This window comes from Camponotus vicinus, unplaced genomic scaffold, assembly GCF_025532165.1.
Source record: "Camponotus vicinus isolate PSW18456_S1 unplaced genomic scaffold, iyCamVici1.0 SCAF_1, whole genome shotgun sequence".
Lineage (NCBI taxonomy): Eukaryota > Metazoa > Arthropoda > Insecta > Hymenoptera > Formicidae > Camponotus > Camponotus vicinus.
In genome coordinates, this window is record NW_028141945.1 from 23703494 (window position 1) to 23727239 (window position 23746).

A 23746-nucleotide genomic window follows, 5' to 3' on the forward strand; every position below is an offset into this window, starting at 1 on the left:
AAAATTTTGTGCATATAACAATAATTTTCTCCTGCACAACTATTAATTGAGCTCCACTATTGATATAATATTGAAATTTTATGAATTATTAAAATATTAAAGTCTAAAAAATTATTTTTTGAAACAGCTAATGCATTGTATACATCAACAATAACACAATATAAAGTACAATATTAACAATAATATAGTACAGTATTATTGTGATAATGTGAGATATTTATTCTAGAATATTATATAAGAAACCGAAAAATTTTTACTGAAAATAATCTCTATTGCAAAATATATATCTGATGCTCATATATATATACTGTAAGTTTTATATATTTTGTATATATTATATTTATATATTGTAAATTTTTCTCTAAATATACATTAGATATAAATCTTATTTTCGCAAATTTATTTAGTTTTTTATATAAAAGACAGATTACAATACCAGATGGAATAATTGTTCTCTGAAACAAATGGAGTAATACGTTTCTGATGAGTACGTCCACTTGTCCTTTTTATTAAAGATAAAATTTTGATAAAAACTTAATTATGTGTAACAGGAGAAATTTATTTGACACTGTTTTTTGTTAGATGGCAGTTCACTTGAACCCTAAAAATTTTCATCAAGGGTGCGTTCGGAAATCGTACTCGTAGTAGAACATCATTTAATTGACCAATCAGGATAAAGAAATTTTTATTCCCTTTTTATCCGATTGGTCAATTAAACGCTACACTACTTTGGGATAAGATTTCCGAACGCACCCCATCACGGCTTTCCGGTGCAAATATGCATATGTATGCATGCATATTCGTGTGGTATTTGTTATCGCGGTCCTCGCGAGTTATCTGTCACTTTTGGTGTTGATTGTCGGTCGAATTATTCGTACATCAATCGGAAAGTACCGTCGTAGTCTAAACGTCGTACGGGATAAATCGCATCGCGACATCCCATCACCCATCGCCGCATAATTCCGCGTAGATCCGCTTCACGCAAGAAGAGCATCAACACTCCACCCACGAGCTCACGAGTGGAGTCGCAGTTATTTGTGGAATAATGCATTCCCAATTGTCAGAACGTTTGTAAGACACCGCGTGAATCCAGGGTGACATTTCACGCGCGCGTAATTCGTTTGAACATGCCTTCGCGACGGAATCACGAGCAAAAAGTGACTGGTTCGAACTCAGAGTTTACGTACATATTCCAGAGACTTCAGGTATGTATGTTGCTCTCTTGTAAGGTCAAGCGACTGAGGTCTCGCTCTCTTGAAGAGATTTGCACATTTTCAAATATATATTCATTTTTTTGTATATCTGTAAACAATACAATGTAAACAATTAATTATCTACTCGAATAATAAGCAAGAATTATAATTTTTAATTTGCAGCTTTGCAGATAATATATACATTCAGCTGTATATAAAAGTTTACAGTTTACATCTGTTGGAAATGATACAAGCTGATCTATAAATTAATCTATAAATAATAATTTTCATCATTTAATGCAAATTATTTTGTATTTTGTATCTTCTCTTTTGGTGAATTTATTATGCCATCATCATGACCACAATACCACTGACTGATAAGCAGCTTCATCAACTGGTGAGTTTAGAGATTATGTTACATATATGTATATTGGGGATACAACAATTATCTTATTTCCTGAATGAATTGAAAGTCGTGTAGATGATATATTAAGAGTCCCCATTTTAAAAACCATACATCAAAATCTTGCTTTAAATAAATTATGTTAAAATTTATATGATTTATATTGAAAAATTTAATTTAATTTCCTAAATAATTAAATCTTATCATAGATGTATATTTATTGTTTATAGAGTATTAGTATTGGGAAAGCTGTAAATTCGACGGAAACCCCTGTGAAGGAAAAACATGTGCGAAGTATCCTTTTTTACTTTAGAAAATGGACCAGTAACTCTTCTCATTGGATAAAATTTTCGTTGGATAAAATTTTTTTATTTGTTAATATTATAAAAATAAATATAGAATCTTTCAAAAAATAAAATTAAAGAATGAGAAGAAAGTTCTATGCATAAAAAATATTAAATATAATGTTATAAATTGCAATTGAGAAATGTACCTTGTACCTTTTAATTCAAAGAACTATTTCCATTAATTTTATGAGATTTAAATATTTAAACAAATTAAGATTAAAACAAAGAAATAAGAAATTAATAAAAGAATGTTTTAAATAATTGATAAAACTGTAATTTTGAAAGTGTTAAAAAAGAGGCTTGTTGATTAATGATAAAGAATTTCATATATTAATGATAAAAAAATCATTTCTAGAAAATATCAAATGTTCAAAAAGATAATTTATGATATCTTAATATGCAAAGATAAGAAATAAAAAAAGAGTTTGTAATAGAAATAAAAAGAGAAAGAATTTTGATATTTTCTTTTTTTTTAAATATAACAGAAAAAAAAAGTAGACTTTGTAAATTATACAGTTTTATATAAAGAGAGTAAAAGATATTGTAAATAAAAAATTATATAATTCAATAAAAAGATATAATTAGAAAATAATTTTGGAGAAACTATATAATAATGAAAAGCTTGTAATTCGAGAAATAGTGAAATAGTTCTTAGAAAAGTTCTTAATTTGTTTTATCAGAGCACAATTGTAACTAACTGAGATATTATTTCTCTATTTAGAATAAATATGTAGTATATTTATTATTAAAATCGAAATAAATGTAAGAAAAAAAAGAAAGAATTCCTTATAAATAAATAGGTGCAATTATTGGTACATATCGAGAAAAGAGTGGTTCGATTTTCTGGACATATATGTTGAGACAACCATTACAAGAGAATCAAATTGTTGCATGGAAATTTTGTCATGTTCTGCACAAAGTATTACGCGAGGGACATCCTCGGGTTATCGTTGATTCTCAGCGATATCGTGGCAAGTTGGAGGATATTGGGAAACTGTGGCAACATCTTAGAGAGGGCTATGGTCGTCTCATACAATTATATACAAGACTATTAATCACTAAATTAGATTATCACAAACGGAATCCGCGCTTACCTGGAAATTTACAAGTAACGTCTGAGGAACTAGAGGCGATTGGAGAAAATGATATTAATGTATAGTAAGTTATATTTTTCTTGAACTCGATTGATACGACGATATTTCAATATATATATATGTCTAATTTATCTTTCTAGCTTCCAGATGTCTGTCGAGATGTTCGATTACATGGATGACATCTTAAATTTACAACATGCAGGTAAGAGACTGCTATCAAATTTAGGATATGTTTCATGCTATTATATCTCACACATTTTATTCTTTTTGAGATAAAACTCTTCCATGTACTGAACAACACATTTATTGAGCTCTAATAAAATTACAGTCTTCGGCTCATTGGACATGTCGCGATCCAATTCGATGACACCCTGCGGACAGTGTCGACTCGCACCTTTGATCCCATGTATTCAGGATGCGTCACAGCTTTACGATTGTTGTGTGAAGATCTTATTTAAGCTTCACGGCGCGCTCCCAGCGGACACGCTGGCCGGACATCGCGATAGGTTTTCGAAACAGTTTCATGAGTTGAAGAGCTTTTATAATACCATCAAACATATGCAGTATTTTAAACATTTAATAACAATTCCGTCGTTACCCGAGGTAATGCATCTTTCAATTACTGGTATAACTGATATAATTAACAATACGAGAGTTTGTCATATCACATGATATGGAATTATACTTGAATATTTTAGAACCCACCTAACTTTTTGATACAAGCCGAATTGAGAACGTATGTCACGCCGATAGTGGTACTTCCACCTGAAGAATCGATAGACCACGAGACTGCCATAGAGAACCTTATTGATACGTCTGATACGGGATCATTCACGGGCGATCAATTGGATTCCACGAATACAAGAAACGGCTCGATATCACCTGATGCTCTTGCGGAAAGGTATAGAATTTATATGTCTATTTTCCTCTTATTTATCTCTTCTTTTTTCTCTTTTTGACAAGTTGGAAAGTGGATAAGATTATATACATACATACACTCACACATATATGTACATATATACATTTTTTTAATTGAATAAAGATCTAATATCTAAGATATAATATAATATATATAATCGTCTAAGATATAATATTTTTTTAAAGATAAACTGTATACTATATAAAATAGCACATGTATAAGATAACATATTTTATAAATATTTCATAAATTGGATAACGAAGCTCTCAAGTAGTATAGAGTTGCCCTCCTTTAGTAGTATAGAGTTTCCCTCTTTTCTAGATTCTGCAAGTCCAAACTTAATATTTGCAGTGAATTGGGTTGGTTTTAAATGAGGTTTATAAGACTTGAATCAAGATGAGAATGTGTGTGAAAGCAAAAGTATCAATTATTTGAAATAACATATTTAGTAATAGAAATGAGTAGTGTATGAGTCATTCTTTAGAAAGATGCTCTTCAGCTCTTTTTCTTTTTAAATAATTCTTCAAAATGTTTCTTTGTGATTTGCATAATGATATATAAAATGTTTTATGTCTCAGAAATTATAATTTTAGAATAAATAATTTAAAACCTTTTTTTTTACATATAAATATATGTATTTTTTCAGAGACAGTCTTATTGATCATCTATATCAAGTAAATGGTCGCCAAAGACAAGAAATAAATCGGTTTTTAGTAGAACATCAACAAATAATCTCAGATCTTAGAAGTCGCGTTCTAGAATTGGAATCGACATTGTCTTCGAAGGTAAGTTTATTGCACACAGCTTTAATAGTTGCACTCTGTTTTATTAACTTATTGTACAATATTTTAGAGCAATGAAATTGTGGCAGAAAAACAAACTTGTCAAAAGCTAATGAAGGAAAATGTCATTATATTAGAAAGATTTCAAGAAATAGAAGGTTGGTAAAATTTTAATTTATTTCTTTATAATTATTATTATTATTATAATTATTATTTGGTTTTGCTTATTAAAAATTATATACTATATTTCTATTTATAAATATTAAACTTTTCAAGGAAAAAATGAAGTAATAGAGGAAAAATTTAAAAAGCTAAAGGATGTTTATTCAAAATTGAGAGAAGAACATATTAGTTTGATTCGAAAGGTATGTATTTAACACATTGATGACAATAAAAAATTATCTATTTTATGAATGACATAATTTATTATACATAAAGAAAGCTGAATTGGACAAAGAATTGGGAGGACTGAAGATATTACGAGAACAATCTGAACGCCGGACATTGAAGGCTGAAGAACGATTGCAGGAATTACTTCAAGGACAAGGGTCGGCAGAACAGGAAGCACAAAAAGTGACGCAAGCACGTAAAGATTTAGAGGATGTTAGAAAGAGGCTGGACGCTGCCCAAACTGAAAATTTGGTAAGTAAAAATTTTTAATCGACATTTCAACTCATATTTATTATATGTGTACTGATGAGAAAATTCATTATATTGTTACAGGCATTAATAGCAAAAATAGATTTTATTACATCCGAGAAAACAGCTTTGGAAGGGGATCTTCATGATTTATTGGTGCAAAAAGAGGAGCTGGATTTACGAATAGTAAATTTAGAAACTGATACCGAACGATACCGCAATCAAGTAAAAACGGATGCTAATACGGCTTTATTTGATTTATTGCGTGAGTATTAAAAAGTGTATAATATTGAAAATTCACGATAATTTTATTAAGTTTTATTTTATTAATTAAATGAGATTATGTAAAGTTTAATTAAATGAGATTATGTAAAGAAAATTATGTTATATTAGTGAATGCTATATCGGAAGCGGAATCGATTTTACATCATGCAATGCACGCGATCGATAATCCAGCCATATCGGCACTGACCTGTACACCCGACTATCTCGGAAGTTTATTGGAACCGACGGAAAAATCATTAAACGACTTAGAAGAGGCGTACAACAATTATATATCTGATACAACGAAAGGAAAAGCTCTGATTCGCACCGCTATACACGGCGCGTATTTCTTGGCTCTCTATTTGATATATGCAAAATCCACTTCGAATACATCGACAGATATCGGTTTAGCCGATCGTAAGTTTTTCGTAATCATAAAACAATTTAGATATTGATAGACTCTGAGAATGTCTAAGAAAAATTAATAATAAAATAATAATACTATTTATCTAGTTAGTTTAAAATAAATTACGAGATATTCTAGAATATGTGAAAGATTTTTAACAACTTAACACTTCATAAGATTTGTTACACATTTTTATAGGATTTGCTGACGAGTGCAAACAATTGGGTTCGCAAGGTTTAATTATATTGAGTTATATTAAAGAAAAGTCCTCAATGACTGTAGTACAAATTGCAAATGTCAAAAGTCAATTGCAAAAGATTTCATCTCTCATAAATGCATTATCGACTACTCAAAACAACGTGGAGATTATTGGAAGCTTAGTGGAAAATGAGTTGCAGAGTATGGATAAAGCTATAGAAGAAACTGTTGCAAGAATACAGGTACTTATTATAAACATATTTGTGCGAGATGAGCAAAATAAAAGCATGGAGAGAAATGAGTAGTTTATTTTTACGCGATTTATCTTTAATAGGATATGTTGGATAAATCACGCGCGGCGGATTCGGGTTTAAAGTTGAAAGTGAACGAACAAATCTTGGATTCTTGCACGGAGTTAATGAAGTATATAAGGAAATTAGTGCAAAGGTCTCGCTTGCTACAGAAAGAGATCGTGGAACAGGGAAGGGTATGGCAACTTTATTGTTTCAGTGTTTACTTATGTCGATGCTCTGATATTACTAGATAATAACACTCTCTATTTCCATTGAAAAAATTACGATGGGGAATGTTAACGATACTTTATTCAGGGAACCGCTTCGGCCACCGAATTTTACAAACGCAATCATCAGTGGTCTGAGGGTCTTATTTCAGCAGCGAAGGCGATTGCTATGGGTGCAAATTTTTTGCTGTAAGTGTAGTTGCCTAGCAATTACTTTTAACATTGTTATTTATGTAAATATATACATATATTACATATGGAAATATATATATTTATGTATTGTTACAGGGAAGCAGCAGACAAAGTTCTATCAGGCAATGGTAAATTTGAACAATTGGTTGTTGCTTCACAAGGCATCGCAGCATCTACCGCGCAATTGGTAGTTGCTAGCAGAGTCAAAGCTGATAGAAACAGTACTAATTTAACTGAACTCTCCAAGGCTTCGAGAGAAGTGACTCAAGCTACAGCAAATGTTGTTGCAACTGCTAAGAGCTGCAATCATCTTGTTGAGGAAAATGGTGATTGATTTGAAAAAATATTTAACTATGTATTATATATTTTGGATCATATAACATTATTTGTTAATATTATTTTATTCTAAATTACGTAGAAGATTTAGATATGTCTAGTCTCAGTTTACATCAAGCTAAGAGACTGGAAATGGAGGCGCAAGTTCGAATCTTGGAATTGGAACAGGCTCTGGAAACCGAGAGATTACGTTTAGCCGCTCTTCGACGTTATCATTATCAACTCGACGGCGATAATGAGGCATAAGCGAGCGATAATGGATTTGAGTTTAGATTAAAAATATTCAACAATTCACAAAAATTGTATGTAGATAAAGAATTATAGCAGTTGTGTAAATTAGTTTACAAAACTAACTCATGTCGTGAAGAAAATTGTTTCTTCTTAGGTACATAACTTATTATTCATTTAGTTTCAGCATTTATATATCATGCATGTTATGCGTGTCTCGAATCAATGATTTTCTATCCTGTTATGGAAATCGATTGTGAATGTACTTTATTGAATGACGCTCAAATATATTTGTATTTATCAGCTACATATCGAAATAATTTATATTATGTCAATTTTAATGTAAAGTTTGATATAACTTTTTTCATGTCATCTCTTGCTAAATTACATTATCGAGCATTTATGAGATAAAGTACATTTTGCAAAGGAAATAATGTAATGAGCAATGAAATTCAAAATGTCCAAGTTTTTTATTACATTTGAAGTAATTTTGTAAGAGAATCATGTTTTTTTCTAAAAAAAATGAGTATAAACATTTAAGGAGAGTCAATATCTAAAACTTATAAAGATATTAACTGTTTAGTGCATAAAATGCTCTTTTGTTCTCTCTTAATAGATATAATTTATATGTTGTATCATAATTAATTAATTATATATATGTGTGTATGTATATATATATATATATATATATATATATATATATATATATATATAAAATTTAGATTTTAAAGCACAAATTTTTTATTTTCTGGTGAGAGATTCCAAAATGCCAAATGTATACGGTGTATACACTCGGCGAAATTCAGCGTAAAATTCCTCTAAGTCTTACCAAAGTTATTTTATGAGCAGTTTTCTCAATAAATCATTGAGAATTATCTGTGTTGTTAATTTTTGTATAAGTGAGTATAAATGCGACTAATTTAAGTATATAGGTATATGTATATATATATGTATTTTTTTATTTCATATAACGATCATAGAAATTACACGGACAACATATTTTGTTGCAAGGGTTTTGAAAAAATCAAAGCGCAAAGTAGTCTTTACTCTCTATTTCTTTTTATATAATCTCAAAATAATTTCTATCAGTTCTGTTTTATCACCAGTACGTTATGTAATTATCTACTATGCCGAAGGTATCTTATCCTAAATTATCACCCTCGCAATATTAATATAAATATTAATTTAAATATAGCTAATGATGCAAGATTTGTAGAAATCTCGCATCTCCAAATTCCTCTCGGATCGATGAAGACACTGAGCGTTTGCCTCTCGAGTGGAGAAAGAGAGAAGAGAGATCACGTATCGACACACGGTTTTCAATACCGGAGCCGGTTCGACAAACATGGCGTCGGTCGAGACGTGCATCGTCCACCTGGAACGCAGCGGACGTAAAAGCGCAGTAACGCGCTTGTAGCTCTCGCGTTTCCGAAGGGACCCGCATATGTTTGCGCATTAAATGAGAACTTCCCTACGTGAGAGCGCGAGGACAGGTGAGCAGGCGACAGGTGGTAAAGGGGGAGAAGAAAAATCGTGGACGTCCTTGTCGGCCGGGATTCACCCCGCAAGGCGGGCGATCGTCGTCGTCGACGAGGCTCGCGGATGTAGCTATTTGGAGAAGAGCATCGAGGCGTCCGGACGGCATCGCACGCATCCGGGACGGCGCGTTGATCGATGAGAGCGTCTGGCCGGCGCGCGTTCAGGACACGGTGCACGATGCATGTGCCGCATTTCGAAGCACAGTGGCGACTTGTCATGGCGGCGAGACTTTTTTAGCTGCCACGGGAGAGAGAGTCGCGGTGTGTCTCTCGGTATTGCCCTCCCCCTCGCATACGTACGAGGAATTCGCGCGAGACGTTGACGCACGTCGGGCCGCGTCGCGGAACGTGTCTCGGCTCGGCCCGTAAGCCTAAGCCTGCCCGCGCGCGCTCCTCGCTCCTCGTCCTCGGGAGAGAGTCTCCCTCCGGACACTCTCGGCTCTCGGTGCGATATCTCCGATAATAACGGCGCAACGACGGTTCGACGAATAAGAGCTTCGTGTTTAGTTCAAGAACCCTTTTTATGCACATACGCGCACACACGTACGCGGTTGTATATGTATGCGCATACGTACATTTGTTTACAAAATTGCGATAGTCTCGCTCCGCAAAGTAGCCCGTTTTTCGCGTTCCGTTTTACACGTCGAGCGTTGGATCGGATTGTGTGTAATGGATCTCTGTTGTAGATTTGTCGCTAGAAGGATTCCTATTCATTTGTATCTTGTGTAATTTTTTAAGACGCCAGGATGAACAAACGTCGTAGAACATCGTCGGTAGCGAGTCGCGGTACCGAGGACGACGGCGACGATATTCCACCTGAACCAACGAAGAGGAGGAAAAAATTAGATCCTGTGAGTGTGGGTGCTTGTAACATGTGTCTCGACATTCGCGATGTCTCTTATGTTTATGCTTATTATTTATGCTGTTTCTTTGGTGTAGAGTGACTTGTGCCAACAATTGTACGATGTACTTCGTAATCAGAAGAAGGAGGATGGATCCTTGTTGTGCGACGCGTTTATACGTGTGCCTAAGCGCAGACAAGAACCAGGATATTACGAAGTTGTTTCCAATCCTATTGATCTTTTGAAAGTGCAACAGAAGCTGAAAACCGACGAATATCGTGACATGGATGATCTTGCCGCCGATATTCAGCTTATGGTGAACAATGCAAAAGCTTTTTACATGGTAAGATATATATTATGTAATCTGTGCAAAGATTGTGATATTGTGCATATATAAGATGTTTGTTACCATATTTATTTCACTACAATTGAAATATATGTATAATTTTTGTAGCGTACATCTCCCGAATATAAAGATGCAACTGAATTGTGGGAATTATGTATAAATACTAAAAATCGTATCACAGAAGAATACGAAGATCTAGAACCTAAAGGAAAACTTATCTTAAAAGTCGGGAGACTGGTAAGTTTAGCAATTTGCTAAAATCTTTTATTTTGTCAGATATATATCAACACATATTAATACATTAATGCACATTTAAGGCTCGTAGAGCAGCAACAAGACAAGATGATGCTGAAGATACTTCTGAAAGTTCTGCAAATCTTGATGAAGAAACTATGCAGCTCTTTGAAGATTTATTTGCAGCAGTTATGACGGCGACCGATCCTACTGACAATAATAGACCTCTTCATATAATGTTTCAACTCAAACCATCTAAAAAGGTTTGTAGTGTGCTTTTGAAATTACAGTATCGGTCAAAAATATATCATCTTTTTGAGGATAATTTAATTCAAAGTGTATATATTTAATTAATATTTCTTAAGTTGCTATGTCCATTATTGAATTAAAAGTCTATTATTCAGTAATCTATATACCTACTACTAAAACATATGACTGGATAGAAATATATACACTTTGAATTAAGTTATTCACTTTGAGATAAGTTATTCTCAAGAAACATAAAGGTGATATATTTTTGGCTGGTACTGTATATGTATATGAATCTAGATTTACTTATCATATTTATTAATGAAATCATATTTATTAATGAAGTGTGTCTAATATTGCAGCTTTATCCTGAATATTACGATGTTATTGAGACACCTATTGATTTGAAAACTATTGCTAGAAAGATTCAGGAAGGTGCATATAGTTCAATCGGCGATATGGAGAAAGATTTAATGCTTATGTGCCGCAATGCCTGTCAATTTAATGAGCCTGGTTCACAAATTTATAAAGATGCCAAACTCTTGAAGAAAATAATTACTGCAGCCGCGAGGAGGCAAGATGGCGGATTAGGTAGTAACACCCCTAAAATTGCCACAACTGCTCCATCGACGAGAAGCAAAAGAGGCAGTCGTACTATGGCGCAATCGTTAATAGCGCAAACTGCGTCGTTACTCGATGAAGATGACGAAAGTGATGACGAGGAGGAAGAACCCGCTGAGACTGAAGAAGCTGATAATCCACAATGGCAACTATTTCAAACCATTCGGACAGCTCCTAATAATCAAGGTATAATAATAATATTTGATCTTGTTGAAACAAATAGAAAACTTACTTATTATACTTGTAATAACAATATTACAAATATTACAGAAAAATTAGTAGTATTAGACAAGTATTATTTTTATGATACACTATATATGTGTATATTATATTTGTAGGTGTAAGAATGAGCGAATATTTTTGGAAGCTTCCATCAAAGAGATTATATCCTGATTACTATAAGATGATTAAAAATCCTATATCTTTATTACAAATACGTACAAAAATAAAGGTATGTATTATTCTAAAATATAATAATAATATGGAATAGTTTTTACATAAAAGCATAATGTTTCAGTAAAATATTTTTACTATGTTTTTATATTAAATAATGTTTTTCAGAAAGGAGAATATGGTACTGTTAGTGAAGTAGCTGGAGATATGAATATCATGTTTGAAAATGCTAAGAAATATAATATACATACTTCTCGACTATATAAGGTAATACAATTATAATTAACAGTTTACTTTAATTTATGATTATTTTTTATTATATATACATATAATTAAAATATTAATTTTATTATATAAAAATATAGTGTACACACGTGAGTAATCTTTTTTTAAATAATTTTACATTGTATTGAGAAATATTAATGTTTATAATAATTGATACAATTATACATATATCTTTTTTATTCCAGTGCGCTGTTAAACTGCAAAAAATAATGCAGGAGAAAGTACAAGAGCTTCTAGAATTTGATCAGGTAATATATTGTGACATTAAGCAAAATGTCTCTATATATTTTTTTGAAAAATATAAATATACTTAATTTTCCATAGGATTCCGATTCCGATAGCGAATCTGAGAATAGCTCCTATCAACCTAAATTAATTAAACGCGCTTCAAATTTATTGACGCGAGGAAAATACAAAGACAATATACCGTTGAAGAAAAGATTGTACACATTAGTCAAGTGTGTCATAGAATACGTTGTAAGTAATTCCAAAATACATCGTAATCGACATAATCAGTTAACATGTAACATGCTGTAATGTTTTACAGTGCGAGGACGGTCGGCAACCTATGTTAATGTTTATGGAGAAGCCTTCTAAAAAATTATATCCAGATTATTATCAAGTAATAGTTGAACCCATAGACATGCTAGCAATTGAAGCTAATATTAAAGCAGAGAAATATCAAAGCGAAAACGAATTAATACAGGATTTTAAGGTACTATCATCGTAATTTGATCAATTTTGAGCGTCCGATGATAAATATTTCACACTGGATATGTTTCCATTGTTTTAGTTGATGTTTAATAATTGCCGTCAATATAATGAAGAAGGTTCATTGATATATGAAGATGCTAATACATTAGAGAGAGTTTTGATGGATAAGATAAAGGAATTAGGACCTTTGCCAGATACATCTAAATCCAAATCTACCGCATCAACTCCAACTAGAAATGTCGGGTATGTCAGGTTATGTAAAAAAGTGAAGAAGATGTTCATTCACTTTTTCTTTTCTCTACATTTTATTTTTTCTATTTATATTTAGGAGACCGAAAAAAATAGTACCGCTTCATTTACAAAAATTACGAACTCTATACGATACGATAAAAGACTACCATGATGCAAAAGGAAGACAATTATCTTTAATTTTCATGAAATTACCAAATAAAAATGAATATCCAGATTATTATGAAGTGATTAAGCAGCCTATACACATGGAGAAAATAGCTTCAATTTTAAAGAATAACGGATATGAAAATTTGGATGAGCTAGTATCTGATTTTATATTAATGTTCGACAATGCGTGCAAGTATAATGAGCCGGACTCGCAAATATACAAGGTTTGTATAGTTAAAAGTTTTTATTTTGTAAGCATTTATACATTTCCATTTGTCGTGATTTTTTTTTAATCACAGATTCTTTGATCAAATTACAAATTGATTTTTCAATGAAATAGTCATTTATTATAAATTTTTATATCTTTAATACCAAGAATATTGATAATTAAGCTTTAAAAATTTTGTTAAATCATTTAAAATTATTTTAAAAATGTAATAGTGTAATCCAATTATAGCATGTAATTAGTTTTTAAAACATAGTTTGTAAAACTTTTGTTCTTTATTCATTGTAATTCAAAAAATTAATAATATACCACTAATGATGGAGATATTTTTATTAAGAAAATATTAATATAAATTGATAAATCTGTTATTAAAAAAATACTGCATAGAAATAATGCAGAATGTTCTATATTAAGAGTATATTAAAAATTTACATGTAAAGATAATTGAAGTTACTAATGTTACTAAAATAATACAAGTACCTCAAGATTTTAATGAAAAAAAACTAAGTAGCTTGAAATTACAATTATGAAAAGGATTGACAACATCCAATTGCTTCATCTTTTATTAATTTTCAATTGCAAAGTCTAGATTGTTTGAATCTTTATAGAAGTAAATGTTAATGTACAATGAGTGTTTTAAGAAGATTCTTCATTATCTATGTAAAAAGTAGAAGCATGTCTCATTTTTTTAGTAACATACATTTCAATTAAAACAACTATAACTTTTGATATTGAATATTTTTCAAATATTATAGAAAAATACATCATGTAAAGGACATTTAGAGTCCACATCTCTTATAAATATTTAATTTATATAGAAATTATTTCTAAATTTATCTACAAAATAATTTTCTTTTATTATAATAACATCTATAATTATAATTCCTATTAAAATAGAAAAGATAAAAGAATGATAATATATTTATCATCAATATTAACTTGGCAGATTGAATGAAAATCAATTTAAAATTTAATTTCAAGAAATACAATCAAATTTCAAAATGAAATTCTCTGCATATAACTGAAATATCTTCTCGAATCGATATGTGGAATAGAGAAACTTGAAATTTCGCGGTCAAATATGGCAAGCCCATTCATGGCCCAATCTGTTTACACGGTCGGAACTTTTGGAAGTTACACGAGGCTTCTCCTCCTCGGTCCCTTGCTCCAAAACCCGTCGAGATTTTCGCCGGAAAATGCCTCGTGCACGCTCGTGAAATATGTGGCTCGTGACATTATATAAGTTAAAAAAAAATTATCAATAATGTGTATATATATTTATCTCTATGATATTTGCACGTTTTAACCTTAGTAGAGCAATTAAGTCATTTTTATTGCGATTTATCCGATGTAGACAAGTTTTATCATAATTCCGAGCTTTCTTTCTACGAGGGGCTCTTTTATCACACATACGTGTTCAGAATCTGAAAAAATGTTCATACAAAACAAGCAGAATGCATTAAACACAGCACAAAATCCATTAAAAGTTCGACCATGTTTCATACGCTTATTGAGAGACAAAGAGTTAGACAAACACATACGAAAGAGATATAAGAAGAATGAAACGGAAGTAAATAACAAAATATTATTTACATGTGTTTTTCATACCGCGCTTGTCAAAATCTCTATCGAAGATAGAGAAAGGCGCGATTTTTATTATTGCCGTAAATTGACAATATAACCAATATATTTTAGGACGCTTTAATACTTCAAAGATTAGTGTTGCAAAGTAAACTACAACTGAGCGAGGACGAAGAAAGTGTACCTGATGTGTCTGCTGCCGTTCAAGAGATATTAGCGACCATATTCACCGCGCTTTATAATCATCAGGATGAGGAGGGAAGGTGTTACTCTGATTCTATGGCAGAACTTCCAGAGCATGATATCGTTGATGGAAAAAAGTACGAATGCACGTTGCATTTTTTTTTATATTAAAACAATTTATTTAATTTTTTTAACAAGTGTCTTCATATATAAAAAAAACAATAGGATACGAGGGCTATCGTTAGATCTGATTAAGAGAAGATTGGATCGAGGGGTTTACAAGAGATTAGATCGATTCCAAGAAGATGTTTTTACATGCCTGGAGAGAGCACGAAGATTGTCGCGAACGGACTCGCAACCGTTCGAGGATAGTGTCGAGCTTCAGGCATTCTTTCTACGTACTCGTGACGAAGCAACCCGTTCAGGAGATCTGTTACATTCACCGGCGTTAAATTACACACTCCTTGATCTGTCTTCTCAAGTAGCAGAACTCAAGAGAGTGAAGCAACAACAGGAATTAAATTTACCTAATGAAGATGAGAGCTGTGATGGAAATGAGACAAAAGTAAATTAAACCTTCTTGCTTTATACAAGACATAAATTATTGTTTGAAAAGATATTATTAATTGAATTGTGACTTAAAATATTTGTCATTATAGGACTCTGAGACGAATACAAATACGGATACAAACAATAGCGATAATGGAGGCTCTATGAGTTTCAATCAAGAGGTATACAGGGCTGGTGACTTTGCATATGTTGAGCCTTCTGAAAGAGGCATGGAATATAGCGTGGTTCTGATAGAAAGGCTTTGGACCAATGCGGAGGGTCAACAAATGTTATATGGAAATCTCTTTTATAGACCGAGCGAAACGTATCATGTAGCATCGCGAAAATTCTTGGACAAAGAATTATTTAAAAGTGACGCTCATGTGGCTGTACCTTTAGCTAAAGTAGCAGGCAGATGTTGCGTTTTGAGCGTAAAGGATTACTTTCGAATGCAACCAGAAGGTTTCCTGGAGAAAGACGTTTATGTATGCGAATCGCGTTACTCCACAAAGGCCAGAGCTTTCAAGAAAATCAAGGTCTGGAATTTTGATCCAGATCATTTAAAATTAATTCCTAGAGAGAAACCCTTGGAACCAAAACGAGTAATCTCTGTGTACAAGGAACGATTGGAGAAGCACAAGGAAGAAATTGCTGAATTGGAAGAGGGAGAAAAGTTAATGGAAAAGGAGAAACCTGTGAGTAACAATTCCATGTATCTTTCTCATTTGTTTCTGATATATCGATTATTCATTTACTGGCATAATTATTTTAATTCTGCTCTTTAATACATTTTAATATATTTTGTGTTTAGAATGTGATATTATATAATGCGGAAGATACCGAAAATACATACTACGAGCAGTACAATACGTGCGCGGGATCTGTGAAAACGGGCGACTTCGTTTACGTAGCGACAGATGGAGGCAGGCAACAAATAGCACAAGTTGATGCTATATGGTCAACTAAAGAGTAAGTAATCAATTCACGCTCACAAATATGCTTCTTACGATATATTTTCATCATTCTTTAATAAAAATAGTTTCAATCTTTATCCTTATCTATTTTTATGGTGTTGTGTTTTTAGTGGGAAGTGCTATTTCAAAGGTCCATGGTTATTAATGCCTACAGAAGTGCCACATACACCTACGAAATTATTTTATAAGCAAGAATTGTTTCTATCCACTGTAGACGGCACCCATCCTATTGTAGCTATTGTTGGCAAATGTGCCGTCCTCGATTACGGAGAGTACATATGTAGTGAGTACATCCACTATTTGATGTTCACGAACGAAATTCATAGGAGAAATGAGGTTACTATATATGTTATCACGCTTATACAGGTAGACCGACGGAAATTCCAGAGGACGATGTATATATCTGCGAATCATTATATGACGAAAGCAAAAGCTTGATGAGAAAGCTCAGTCAGGAAGGTTTAAAGAAATTTAATCATCAATCAGCGGTGACCGAGGATGAAAACTACTTTTTCCGGAGGCCTATCAATCCTGCCAAAGTATGCTATAAGAGAATTAGATTTATATATATCTTAACTAACAAATATGCATAAATATTTCTATTCGGTTCTATAGCAAAATTAGTAGGATACATTCTATCAATTTATTCTATGCAACTAACTGAAATGAACTTATCGCTTTGCATGTTCTGTGTGTGTTATAGGTTTCGAGCGATGTGGCTCAGACGCAAAATCAAGTCAAGTCCGTCACGCCCAGCTCGGCACAGTTTGAAATGGTAATTGCTATAATCCAGAAATCTTATATCTCTTATTTTCAATATCGAACAATATATATGCAGCCGCACGTTCCTTCAAGATCACACGCAAACTAATTAAAGTATTTAATTTTGCTAATATTTTATTATTATATACAAGAAAAAAAGGGAGGAACATATTACATGTCTTTTCCTTTGATTTGTCAATTGGTTGCGTGTGATACGAATATTTTGTTACAGCAACAAGAATGCATTTACACGCATGCATTTTCGATCTATGCCGGCATATTCATTTTTCCTTTTGTTTCGTTTATATGTGCAACTATGTGTTAGTGTTTGTGTGATCAAGCGATTTTATGTATTCGACAATTGAATCAGAGCACCTGTTGGGTTTTATATATCGCTAATATGTTACGAAAAGCATAAAGCACCACCGAAAGATTTTGCTTCCATGTCATTCTAACCCAACTAATGTAAGAATGAAGAATTCGCTTTAGATTATATATATATCGACTAATCTGTTTATATACAAAAAAAACTCGAATGTATCTACATATGCATATATGCGATATATGTATATCGGTATTGAATTCGAAAATGAATATTGATTCACATATTCGATAATTAAAAATTAGATATTACAGAGTATAAGAAAAATTATTAAGACTGGGAGAACATCACGTGATAGCTTTTCTTGGAGATGACCGCGAGAAAGGAAGACGTTACTTTTATTATAAATTAACTTCTATCTTTGAAGAAAAAATAAAGTCACGAAAATGTATCTTGCAATCGGTAATAACGGATGAAAAACGAAGGTAACATAAGCCTAAATGGTGTAGGAAGCGTCACCATTGTTACCGAAGCTGGAACCCGATGTACTAAGCATGGGGGTAGGATTAGGAGTGGGAGTGGGAGTAGGAGTTGGGGAAGACAGCATGGATGCTGGTGGTCCACCATCCGTTGGATCTACGGAAGCTCAACCGGTGCTCTCCAATACTCAAACACCTGTGTCGACTAAGAAGGTAGGCTTTACCGTGACCACTTATTTTTTTTCTTTTTTTTCTCTCACTTTTATCAACTATCGTCACACGTCATTCTATTTATTTATTTCACTTTCTTTTTATTTAAAGAAATATGCCAGCATATACATACCTCTCCTTTCATTTTTTTTGCACCGTTTGAAATATCACTTGCCTTGACACTAGATCGACAATTTGATGTGACTACTCTAAAGAGAAAGATATTAAAGACAATATGTTTGTTCACACATACACACGGTATATACACACATACACGACAACGGTAGCATTATAATTTGTGTTTCTTCTTCTGTTTAGAAAACAGCGGGTAAGAAATTAGTTACGGGCTATATTTTATATTCGAGTAAAATGCGAACGCAGATTACACAAAACAATCCTGAATCATCCTTTGGAGAGATTAGCAGAATTGTTGGCAACGAGGTATTTATTTCTTTTTTACTCTTGATTTTTTACTGTTTATTATAAGTGGATCTTTGATGAAGGAATGTATGCGGAATAAATTTTCTACATTCTTTACATACAATCATATGTCTTCGATTTGGGCGTCAAATTTGTGTAAAAACTTGCTTAATAAAACGAAAAGAAATTGTAAGAATTCTATGATTGATTGTGTAAAAAATTTTTTTCGCTTTGTATACGTGTTGCTTATTAAACATTATTCAGCATACTTGGTCCTTTATCCAAAATGAGATTACATTACTACTCTATTCATATAAATATAGCTGTCTTGTGTATAATAAAATGCATAATAAGAAATTGGTATAAAGAAAACACATAATTGTTTCGAAAGAAAAAATGTAATTTGCAATTAACAATAACATTTTTTTTTTTTCGAAACAATTATGTGTTTTCTTTATACCAATTGATTCCTCTCATTATTTTTTACATAAAAGTATTAAGGTAAGATAATCGAAAAATGAATATTTTACAAGATATTTTACGGTTTATGTAAAATTAAGAAATGATTTCAAGCCTCATAACTCGGAAAGTACTTAATGAAAACTAACTTAATTATAGTGTTTTGGAAAGCTCTCGAGATGAGTTACAAGAATATGCGAAAGCATATAGGGTGTCCCATTTAAAAAGTTGGAGGTGACCTTCAGGTGACTCTTCAAGGTCAAACTAATGGCCATCTTATGTCCCCCTTGAAACCATACAACTTTTGTCTGAAACATTTTTCTCTAAATTGCTTCGTTTCCGAGATATAAATTTGTAACACTTTACGTGCGCCACCCTGTACATTAGTGTATATATACATAAATTCTATATATTGTGTGACTTATATCATTTGTATTTGTAATAATCATTATTCTCGATGTATAAACTTTATCTGTATTATATTTCTATGAATAGAAAAGAGTAGCCGTGATCTGACACAGTTTGTCGAACCATTTTCAAAATATTAAAAAATGATTTTGCCGATTGTATCCTCACAAACAACGTGATAGAACTGGTCACGCGTAAAACATGTAAAACAATTCTCGTTCCAGTGGAGGAAGCTGCCGGCAGGGGAAAAGCAAGCCTGGGAGGAACGAGCGATTAAGATGAACGAGGATGGCGGTCAGCTAAAGGGAACCACCACGATAAGCACGAATGCTACGCAGGACGTAGTGTACGAGTGTTGTTGGGACAATTGCGATTGGCAGTTCGAGGACATGACTGATTGCATCGATCATTGCATCGCAGAACAGAACGGTCATGTACAATCATCGTTCGTGAACGCTCCTAGCGGTGAGTCGAGAGGGATTGCAATTGCGGCCACAATTATGAATAGAAAATTTAAATTATTAACGCGAATATTGTAGACGTGGAATATCAATGCCAATGGCGCGGTTGTGGCCGAACAAAGAAATCCGTTCCGCCGTTCCCAAGTGTACAGAGACTCGCGAGACATGTCAAGGAAGTTCACATCCTCAAATCGCACGGCCGCATAATACCACCTTCCGAAAGAAGCAGGTATAAAAAAATTATTTCTACCTTTTTCTTCATATTTTGGTACGTTATATTATGTGAACTACGTTAATCGTGTACACTTGCAGAAATTACATGCCTTCGAAAGGACCCACGGTATTACCACCAATGGAAACAGGTGAAATATCATATATTACAATAAAATTATATGATAAATTACATATGAATATGAATATGAAATATATGAATACGAATATGAATAATGAAGTTTAAAAAGAAAAAATGTTTCGCAGAAACTTCAGCGGCCGCGACTCAGACGAATAGCTTACCTGCCGCTAAGCAACCAGAACCAATGTTTGTTGCAGTACCACCGAGGCCGAGTCGTGTATTACATTCGGATGCTTATTTGAGGTAAGCTTTAAAAGACATTAAATATATATTTTATAATACCTTTATATCAAAAAATATTTTTTATTTTTCACTCACATATAGGTATATTGAGGGATTAAACGTGGAGAATCGTTACATATCAAATTGGGATAAGCAGATGAACGCTAATCCAGATAACACGCAGATACCAGATGTGACGAAACTTCCCGCTGAATGGTTAGGTAATGGCGTTGGCAATCACGGAAATGTAGTGAACGCCTTGTGGACACTCAGAAACATGATGATGCGGGATGTGTTAGCCATCAATAAAACTTTATAGTTTATAAATTGTTAAGATTTATAATTTTTGAAGCGCAATGCAACCTACACTATACAGATCCGTTGACGCAAGACGAAAGACTGACGATATTCAATCATTTGAATTACAATATTTATATTTAGAAAATTTGTTTTTGTCCTACATTAATATCTAATTTTTCTTAATTTTATATATATATATATATAAAGTAAATTTATTTGAAACTAGACAAAAAAGATATATATCCTGGAAATCTCAAGAACTCTTTACATATTTTATATATTTAATTCGAAATTCTTATAATTAGAGCAATAATTTTTTTTTTGTTTATAGCTATTTAATTTTCGTTAAAAATTTTTGTTCTCGAAGAACTTTTAACCGTATATTGCTTAAATATACGATGTATGTACATACATTAAAAAACAAAAGATACTATGTAGAAAACAATCATTATAAATACGTCTGTGCTAATTTTCATTTTCACTTTTCGAACAAAATTTTATACTTTCTGTATAGCGCAAATAATACATATTCTTGTATCAAGAAATACAAAAAGAAATGAAAACTTCATCGCGCGCATGCGAAAATGCCTATATAGTGTGGGAAGTTGTATATGTACATAGAAACTACAATAATTTCTGCGAAACATTGAGGTATATGTGTCGCGCTCTTTTATTAGTATTAATTGCTTTAATATTCTTGAAGAATATTGAGAAAGAACTTAGTGAAATTAATCAAATGATTTACTTACTATTATCTATGTATAATAGTAAAAAAAGAACAGAATCTCCTCTTTATCTTGTATGCAACAATATAATACCTCATAGTAGATTATTTTTTAGGAAAAATTTTTCTCGATACGATTGGAAGAGAATTTTCAAGACGTATATGCTGGGGCAAATACGAAAACGAGATTTTTACTACAGTATTCTGTACATATGTTTCTTGATACGATATTATATTTGTAGGATTAACTATGCTCTCTCTTTTTCTACACACGAACGGCTTAATATTGAAGTCCTAAACTTATTATATGTCTTGGCTAAATAAATCTTCGCTGCTATTGACATTGGAATACATTTTACTAACAAAAGCATAAAAATTACTTTTAACTTTGACTATAAAATTTACTGAATCTTACATTTATTACTCATTAATTCATTACTAGCGAGAAATTTAATTAATTTAATGTACGAAATGTGTTTCTCTTAAGTATATACTTAATATTTGGGAAAAAGCATCATATTTTCGTACACATAATATATCGATAATCAGCATAATTACGCTTCTCTCTAAATAAAAATAAATTAAATTATAGTGCCAGAGACTTTTTACGAGAAAATGATTTGAAATTAATAATGTATCTAATATAGAACACCATTGCCAACGAATTCACAATGATTTTTGTAAACTTATTTAATCTAGCAAAAAAATACTTTTGTGTAATGTTATTTATTACCATGTTGATAAAATTTTCTTTGTTTTACTTTCTTATATGCGCAGAACATACGTTTTCAATTTTAAATTCTCTTACATCGAGAAACAATTTATATTGCTTTATTTGCTTGACTGCCAAAAATTTGAATCTAATTTATCTTCTATAAAGTAATTGTAAAGATAAATTGATCATATTATACATATAATAAGAGAATTCCTTTTTCCAGTCCTTCGAATATATATCGTTGTATATTTCAAAAATCGCTGACTCTGCCACCGTGCTGCCAATCTCCCCATTTAATAGGATTCTTCTCGCTATTTGTTATTAATTCTCCAGTTCTGGGATCAGTTTCCACTAATACCAAGTCGATAAATCGTTCCCGCTGTTTTATTTCTACATGTTAAATCAAGAAAGAGCTACGTTACAAACCTGAACACATTATTATTTTTATATAAAAAAAGGTCTTACGTTTTATAAAAAGAACTTGTGCTGATATCTTTGCGCGAAAACTAATTATTTTATTAATTATTAAATATATATACTTGGTATTGGCTGCAATTTGAGTTTTTCATGAAATTGCTTAATTCGCGGCAATTCTTGGACATTTCCCGAGATCTCGTCACTTAAATCCTTCTTCATTTTTAATAATGAAGTATCTAACCGAATTACATTAATATTTAATTTTTATATATTTCTGTATAAAAGAATTTTTTTTGATAAACAATGAAAAAGATATAAAATTTAAAAAATTATATTTATATAATTATATTAAAAATGTAAAATAATCTAAAGAGTAAATGTAAAATAATCTAAAGAGCAAATTTGATTCATACTTGTGACAAATCGCCTGCAATTTATTATCTGTAGATTCGATCGATTTATGCGAATCATTGCATTAACGTTTTACGAATAATCGCACGATTATATCCAACGCGAAAGCATTAAAATGATTTTAATTTTGTTAATAAAACACTGTCGCCAAGATATGCGAAGCAAATACAGTATACTTCTGTGAAATTTTTTCTATAAAATTTTGGCCTACTTTTAAAGAGTCAATGATACGTTAGATATTAATTTTCTAGATGTATACTGTGATGGTTTTTGTTATCCGTTAAATCAAAGGTCAATATGGCTCGGAAGAACTGACCGAGAATAAAAATGATCAAATAGTCTCTTACGATTAATTAATTTAAATAAGGCTTGATAAAAATGTGCATTAAGTTATCGTGTTTCATGCTTCAACGAATTTCATATACTTTG

General features: G+C 31.9%; 3 protein-coding genes across 7 annotated transcripts; 2 read left to right on the top strand and 1 right to left on the bottom strand.

Moving 5' to 3' along the window:
• Window positions 1-756: 756 nt before the first annotated feature.
• On the top strand, window positions 757-8238 carry Hip1 (Huntingtin interacting protein 1). The gene is made up of 18 exons (XM_083078882.1): window positions 757-1205; window positions 1377-1590; window positions 1827-1890; window positions 2744-3101; window positions 3178-3239; window positions 3366-3640; window positions 3736-3938; window positions 4603-4741; window positions 4809-4896; window positions 5015-5103; window positions 5177-5380; window positions 5462-5642; window positions 5771-6058; window positions 6246-6487; window positions 6580-6732; window positions 6854-6954; window positions 7054-7283; window positions 7376-8238. The coding sequence occupies exons 2-18, from the start codon at window positions 1549-1551 to the stop codon at window positions 7537-7539; spliced, it is 2883 nt and encodes a 960-aa protein (XP_082935008.1). The 5' UTR covers window positions 757-1205; window positions 1377-1548; the 3' UTR covers window positions 7540-8238.
• A 599-nt stretch (window positions 8239-8837) lies between these two features.
• Polybromo (protein polybromo) lies at window positions 8838-22115 on the top strand. 5 transcript variants are annotated; one of them, XM_083078879.1, is made up of 27 exons: window positions 8838-9014; window positions 9798-9910; window positions 9999-10244; window positions 10356-10484; window positions 10565-10744; window positions 11093-11537; window positions 11690-11802; window positions 11913-12011; window positions 12215-12277; window positions 12354-12506; window positions 12577-12744; window positions 12823-12986; window positions 13072-13366; window positions 15064-15269; window positions 15358-15697; window positions 15792-16376; window positions 16493-16650; window positions 16766-16938; window positions 17022-17194; window positions 17359-17430; window positions 18249-18431; window positions 18747-18869; window positions 19940-20180; window positions 20255-20405; window positions 20489-20538; window positions 20654-20771; window positions 20853-22115. In XM_083078879.1, the coding sequence occupies exons 1-27, from the start codon at window positions 8981-8983 to the stop codon at window positions 21067-21069; spliced, it is 4992 nt and encodes a 1663-aa protein (XP_082935005.1). In that variant the 5' UTR covers window positions 8838-8980; the 3' UTR covers window positions 21070-22115. The 5 variants fall into 5 exon arrangements, 4 of the variants coding, with proteins under 4 accessions (XP_082935005.1, XP_082935004.1, XP_082935007.1 ...); XR_014435167.1 differs by lacking the exon at window positions 8838-9014 and having other exon boundaries at window positions 20853-21701; window positions 21891-22115; XM_083078878.1 differs by lacking the exon at window positions 8838-9014 and having other exon boundaries at window positions 12354-12503.
• Window positions 21364-23608, bottom strand: LOC145959761 (uncharacterized). The gene is made up of 3 exons (XM_083078916.1): window positions 23320-23608; window positions 23029-23142; window positions 21364-22879 (listed from the first exon to the last, which is right to left on the bottom strand). Exons 1-3 carry the CDS (start codon window positions 23375-23377, stop codon window positions 22740-22742), a joined length of 312 nt encoding a protein of 103 aa, XP_082935042.1. The 5' UTR covers window positions 23378-23608; the 3' UTR covers window positions 21364-22739.
• Between the last annotated feature and the right edge of the window lie 138 nt (window positions 23609-23746).

Bases quoted from the DNA above. Each gene is read 5' to 3' on its own strand.
- LOC145959761 (XM_083078916.1), bottom strand. From the start codon at position 23,377: ATGATTCGCATAAATCGATCGAATCTACAGATAATAAATTGCAGGCGA. The intron at 23,143-23,319 runs GTATGAATCAAA...TAATTCGGTTAG, and splicing joins TTGCAGGCGATTTGTCACAA to ATACTTCATTATTAAAAATG. The intron at 22,880-23,028 runs GTATATATATTT...TTTAACATGTAG, and splicing joins CAAATTGCAGCCAATACCAA to AAATAAAACAGCGGGAACGA.
- Polybromo (XM_083078879.1), top strand. From the start codon at position 8,981: ATGAGAACTTCCCTACGTGAGAGCGCGAGGACAG. The intron at 17,195-17,358 runs GTATGCTATAAG...TGTGTGTTATAG, and splicing joins GGCCTATCAATCCTGCCAAA to GTTTCGAGCGATGTGGCTCA. The intron at 20,406-20,488 runs GTATAAAAAAAT...GTACACTTGCAG, and splicing joins CCACCTTCCGAAAGAAGCAG to AAATTACATGCCTTCGAAAG.
- Hip1 (XM_083078882.1), top strand. From the start codon at position 1,549: ATGACCACAATACCACTGACTGATAAGCAGCTTCATCAACTG. The intron at 5,104-5,176 runs GTATGTATTTAA...TTATACATAAAG, and splicing joins ATATTAGTTTGATTCGAAAG to AAAGCTGAATTGGACAAAGA. The intron at 5,381-5,461 runs GTAAGTAAAAAT...ATATTGTTACAG, and splicing joins CTGCCCAAACTGAAAATTTG to GCATTAATAGCAAAAATAGA.